Raw genomic sequence first — 6093 nt, 5'->3', positions numbered from 1 at the left:
CCCTGGGACGCTGGGCAGCTGCTGTTGAACAGCAGGCATTATTCACCCCACTCAATTACCTCCACCCGACTCCTAGTTCCATTCCCTGACCTGTGATGGGCTCATTAAGTCTTAATGACACCAGAAGGTGCCACCACTTGCTTCTCAACACTCCAAGCTCAGGGTGGTCCTGCCACTCAGAACTGAGACCATACTGCCTTTCCTTGAAAATGGAGGCCGAACCCCTTGAGTCCTTGTGCCCCTAGAGAGATTCTGAAATGTTCTTTCCCTAATAAGTGCACTTTCCCAGCTGCTCCTCGATGCCAGGGTCAGGCCCCAGGCACACGGGAGGGCAGGAATTGGGCAGCCAAGGAGACAGGAGACTTGCCCTGTAAACCCAGTAGCCGCTACCAAATGCAGAGTAAAAACGTCATCTACGAGGGTTCTTGAGCTATGTGCGCGTACAAGTCCTGCCTCCCTTTCCACACCCTGGGAAGGGCCCCGCCTGGGACCAGGGGAGGCCTGCGCTCCATGCCCGCTAACCCCGCAGGTAGGGGGCACCCGCGGGCTCGCGGCCCAGCGCGTTGATGTGTGGGAGCGCGCCCGCCGCTGCCGCCAGCTTCTCGCTCAGCTTGCGGTTCAGCAGCTCCAGGTGGCGGCCGTTCTTCCGCGCCTGCCGCAGGGATCGCTTGACCTTCTTCACCCGCTCCCGCAGCTGCTTGTTCCGCTTCTCCAGGGTAGCGACCTTCTGCTGCAGCTTCTTGACGTGGTCCTCCTCCTCAAACAGGGCCTTCTGCACCGAGGAACACATGAGCTGGGGAGGAAACGTGAGGTTGGGGGAGAGAGAGGCAGGTAAGTTTCAGAAACCTCCCCAGGTAAGCTTCCTGGGGTTGCCAGCCCCAAGGCACAGGCCTCCTGTCACTAATGGCCTGACCCCGGAATAAGGCCAGCCCTCATACCCCTTTTTGCTTCCCCCCTGTGGACCGCACTGCAGAGCCCGGCTCTTGCTTTCTGTGTTGGGTACCTAGATGCTTTTGCTGTAAAAAGATGCTCCATGGATTGTCTTACGTGCTTATCCATTTGCATCCTGTCTCTCCCCTGTTGGAGCAGTCAGTCTTCACCTTGTGCTCTCCTCGGTCAGCGCTTTTACCTCTGCAGTTCCAATCTGTCTAGAACATTTTTCAGGAAAGCCAAAGCTTGAGGATCACCTAGGGAAACTTGGTGGGCCTTCAGCATATTTCCACCACAGAGCTTTGCTGGCACCAAGGTGCAAATACCCTCATTCTGGAGATCTTTCTAGTCGCTGTGGAATGGACTGCAAGTGAGCGCCTCTTTTGAAAAAGAGAGTTTGTTTCTTACCTAAGACCCTTTGGTTTCTTACAGGAAAAAAAAAAAAATTCTAAATATTTGTCACTCTAGCAAAAAGGACAGCTCTAGTGACCCAAAAGAACAAAACCTAAAACAGAAAAATGCACAGAGAATATGGATGGTCTACAGGAAAGGTAGTATACAGGAAAAGCTTAACCCTACTCTTAAGAAGGTAAATGCAAAGTAGATCCACAATGGATTGATTTCTTTCAACAAAATGAAATTTCAATTTTGTCCCTTGGTAAAATCAGAGTCCGTATTTGGGGAAATAGGCATTCTCATATACTGCAGGTGCAGAGTAAACTCCTATAAAGGACAACCTGGCCGTATCAAAATGAAGCCTGCATGTAGCCTTGATGTAGTCATTCTGAGGCTTCATCTGATAGAAACACTCCCACATGTGCAAAAATACATATTATATATCATCTAGAATAATTATAATTATTCTGATAAATATCTAATAATATAGTAATTGTATTAAACACACACAGAAACCAACACTGTTATAAGAAGGCTGAAGAATGATATTAGCATCGTGACCGCATAAGACATCCCTCTCCCCTGCCCCAACAAAAAAAATTGGCATCTATCTGTGAACAAAAGTGACTTTAGAACTATGATCCACCAGGGGACCCAGGAGGAGTCTTGCCCACCCATGCATCTCTGCACACCTCCTTCTGATTGCTTGCTCGTCTCTGTCTAGTATTCTGTTGGGTCCACAGAACCAATATTTCCCTGCATATGCAATTTGTATGTTTATAAGTGAAAATGTTAATACATTATTGTTAATCTTGAAGCATTAAAAAAGACACCAGTCCTGGCTATGGACACTGCAATGGTCCCCGATTTTCACCAGACCCTCTCGGGCAAAGGACCTCAACAGGGGTTTCTCCAAAGAAGACATACAGGTGGCCAACTGGTATGTGGAAGGTGCTGGACACCACTAATCGTCAGGAAAACACAAATCACAACCACCATGAGGAGCAGGCAAGCAAGGGAACCTGTCTGTCCTCCCTCCCAACTTCTCGCCAGGCCTCTGATCAGTTTCTATTGATTAAGGAGGCCAAAAGCCCTGGTTGGTACACGTTGTGGCGCTCAGTGTGTCCCCTTCTGGGGAGAGTGTCTGGGCACCCCTGGGACCACTGAACACGTCACCCACAGGAAGCAAAGAGGCCACCTGAACCTCTCATTTTAGCGTCACTGCGTTTGGTAAATCTGCCTTCCTGGGGCCTCAGGACCCTTATTCAAGCAATGCTTCCCACCCCCGAACTCTCTCTACTTCTCTCTCTGTCCTCTCCTCCTGAGAGAGCAGGTCCAGCATCGCCCCTCTCAGTCTGTGAGACTGGCCCACTCTGGCCAGCAGTGGCAGGAGAGGCTCTCCTCACGCCATGCAGACCCTGTCCAGTGGGCTCTCCCTGACCAGAGATTTATGACAGACGTTCAGACCTCATCTTGTGTAGTAGAGGGAAATTCAGTCCTTCCAACATTCTTACCAAGAAAAATCCCGCTGGGAACAAGCTGGAGTGGCAGATCTCTATACATGGGTGTACGCATGGGTAAGACTCCCACCTGCAGGCTGGGGACCCACAGACAACATACAAGTGGCTGGTTCCAGGGCTTGATCACCTCGGTGGGCAGTGGACAGGGTGCTTGCTTCCTCCTTCACTGGCCCTTTCTGGAAGCAGGCAGGTTGGCTGAAGCAGCAATGTCCTTCATTTCAGTCTTTTCTGTCCCTCCTGTCTTTACCTCTCCTCCCTTGGTCCTCACCCCTGCACGCCCATCCCCTTTACCCTGAAGACTTCTTCCTTATGTCTGTTTTGTGATTGGTATCTTTGTGATGTAGAGTTGTCTGTCCATCTATTCCTGCCAGCCTTGTGAGCACAGTGGAGCTCTTCAGCCTTGAAACACAACCCACACTGCCTGAGACTCCAACTTGGGTTATTTAGTGGGATTTTAAAGAACAAAAAGAAAAGAGAGACACTTGCATCTCTCTCTCCTATGTCACTATTCTGCCTGGGCTCTCAGGAATTACCTGATTCATCTGTGATCCCCCAGAGTAAGGGGGGAAAAGGGCCATTTTTTAATGGATAAAGATGTGTTACAAATATATATAATGGAATATTATTCAGCCGTAAAAAATCATATTAATGCATATATGTGGGATTTAGAAAAAGGTACAGATGAATCTATTTGTAGGGCAGGAATACAAACAGAACAGACAAACTGACTTGTGGACACATTATAAGTGCCTGGTGACCTGTGATGACCTAGACAGGCGGGGAAACATTGTATAACTATGGTGATCCACATTTGTAAAGAAGTTATCCCTCCAATAAAAAAAATGTAAAGAATGGTGCACAAAGTTCCCAAGTTACACTCAGGTCTCACTGTGACTTCCTTGTCTCCCTCCTCTCTTTCCTTCACACACATGAGAAATGTCATATTAACACATGTATGTAACATCTAGAAAGATGGTATAGATTCTCTTCTTTGCAAAACAAATAGGGAACCAATCTATACACACCGAGCAGGAAAAGAAGAGGTGCTTTGGGAGACTGGGATCAACATATGTACACTATTAATACTGTATATAAACTAGATAACTAATGAGCACCAACTGTATGTGGAAGGAACTCCAAAAGAGAGGGGGTATATATATACATATACCTGATCCACTTTGCTGTACATTAGGAACTAATACAACATTGTAAAGTGACTCTACTCCAATATAAATTAATTAAAAACACAGGCTCCTGGCAGAACGTTAGTGTACCCCTGAGACATCAACACCCTTCACAGGCATCCCTCAGAGCCAGGGCCCAGCTGTTCCCCACTCTTCTTCTTCTTTTAGGCATTCAGTCGTGTCCAACTCTGCGACCCCCAAGGACAGGAGCACACCAGGCTTCCTGGTCATTCCCTAGTCTAAAGACCACCCTGACAATGGCCTGGAGAAACTAAGATGTAGCACAGAAACAGCTAGAAGTGTGTGTGGGGTCGGGGGGTCGTTATTAAGACAGGATGAATAGAATGACTACAGCTCCTTGGTCAGGGTGTCGCTCTTGATCCCACGGCCTCCCTTTGACATGGGTAGGGTCCGAGTTGGAGCAGAAAGATGTAGGACTCTGGGACCTTCCTATTGAGGAACTGTATCCATGTTACTGCCTCCATGCATATGTATAGAATCCATATGCAACAGAGAATCGCCTCTAGATGATACATGTCTGTTCATTCCAGCAAGAAGCATTTATTACACCATGCCTGGCACTGCATGTCACAAAGTTCTTCCTGAATTATTCTGCCACTAAGCTCTGTATCTAATAAACAAAAAGACAGTACATTAAAAATTACTGTTTCAGGGCAGCAGACACACAGGCTCACTGAGAGGAGCCTTGCCTTCGCAGCTGTTTTCAATTTAAATAACCTAACCTATAAAGACAAAGTGTACTTTCTGAAATGTTAAAAATGAGGCAAGTCCCAAAGTGGCAACACTGATCAACAACTTGCCTTTTTAATATTTCCCTTCCGTTCTTGAGATTCAAAACAGGGAAAAAAGGAGGAAATTAAAACCAAGAACAGAGGTCAACAGACTATGGCTCATGGACCCGATGTGGCCCACCACCCATTTTTGTGAATAAAGTTTTATTGGAACACACTGCCACAGTCTTTTGTTTACACACAGTCTGTGGTTCCTTTCCTCTACAGTGGCAGAGATGCGGAGCCTCAACACAGACTGTGTGATCCAAAAAGCCTAAAATTGTACCCGGCCCTTTATAGGAGAAAATTCTGGAACCCTCGTCTTGAGAGGCGCTCAAGGCAAATCGAGATGCAAAGGTAACAGTTGACAACTGGATGAATTTAGAGGGAAAACAGACAAGGAGTGTGGATGAGTGCAAAGGATGAAAATAGCATCGGGTCCCACAGTCTGCCATGACCCTCAATGCCCACCCCACATTCTTTTCACACCACTTTCAAACACCAAAGTGCGAGCACTACTTTGGGCAGCCAGCTCAAGTTCTCAGGGATTCTCTCAACAGACTGCTGCCAGTTTCACACCTCTGGATGGACGTTCGCAAAACAGCTCTTTCCAAAATGGTTAACACACTGTTTCTAAAGTGATGCCCCATGGACACTGGAAAGATAAGCTTTCTGGAACCTACCACGCACTGCCCAGGAGCATCCACTCTCGGTGAGAGGTGCTCTGAAGTGGGTCACTGGTCACACGATTCGTCAGTTCCGCAAAGCTTACACTGCCTTGTGTCTTCTGACCCAGTCAAGGCCAGAGGCCAAGACGCTTCCTTTTTCTGTGTGAAGCAGGAAACTCCTGGGGGCGTTGATGGCGAGCCCACCAGGCTTCAACCCGAGTTCTCTCCAGTTCGCTCGGGCCCTGTCTATCCATTCTATCATTGTTTTTAAACATCGTAGAGTGGGGCAAGGAGGCGAGTAGCAGAGCCCAGGCAAAGCAGAGCGGCTTCCTAAAGGACTGGACAGTAGTAATTTGGATGATACCCAGCGCTAAAGAGAAAACTCCCAAGCCGCAGGAGTGACAACAGGGCAGTTCTACCGTGGACTCTCTGGAGAAGCAACCTGAGGTTCCCATGACTCTGACTTGGCGCCCGGTCCTCTGCTCCACCCCAAGTCAAATGCCGTTGTCCCCCTGTGCCAGGAGCCCAGGAGAAGGCAGAGCTCACGCCCAGACAGGCTTCGTGGAGGACGGGCAGCAGAGGTGGGGGCGGGGCGGGAGGAGGG

The 6093-nt window shown here is 48.4% G+C and overlaps 1 protein-coding gene across 1 annotated transcript in view; it reads right to left on the bottom strand.

Moving 5' to 3' along the window:
- Positions 1-6: 6 nt before the first annotated feature.
- Positions 7-6093, bottom strand: part of CCDC3 (coiled-coil domain containing 3) — a 94915-nt gene continuing 88828 nt past the window's right edge. Inside the window, exon 3 of the mRNA XM_010854087.1 lies at positions 7-793. Coding sequence (XP_010852389.1) covers positions 518-793 — 276 coding nt within the window. The 3' untranslated portion in view covers positions 7-517. The remainder of the gene's footprint in view (positions 794-6093) is intronic.

This window comes from Bison bison, unplaced genomic scaffold (assembly GCF_000754665.1).
Source record: "Bison bison bison isolate TAMUID 2011002044 unplaced genomic scaffold, Bison_UMD1.0 scf7180017864337, whole genome shotgun sequence".
Lineage (NCBI taxonomy): Eukaryota > Metazoa > Chordata > Mammalia > Artiodactyla > Bovidae > Bison > Bison bison.
This window is presented reverse-complemented; position numbering and strand designations above follow the sequence as displayed.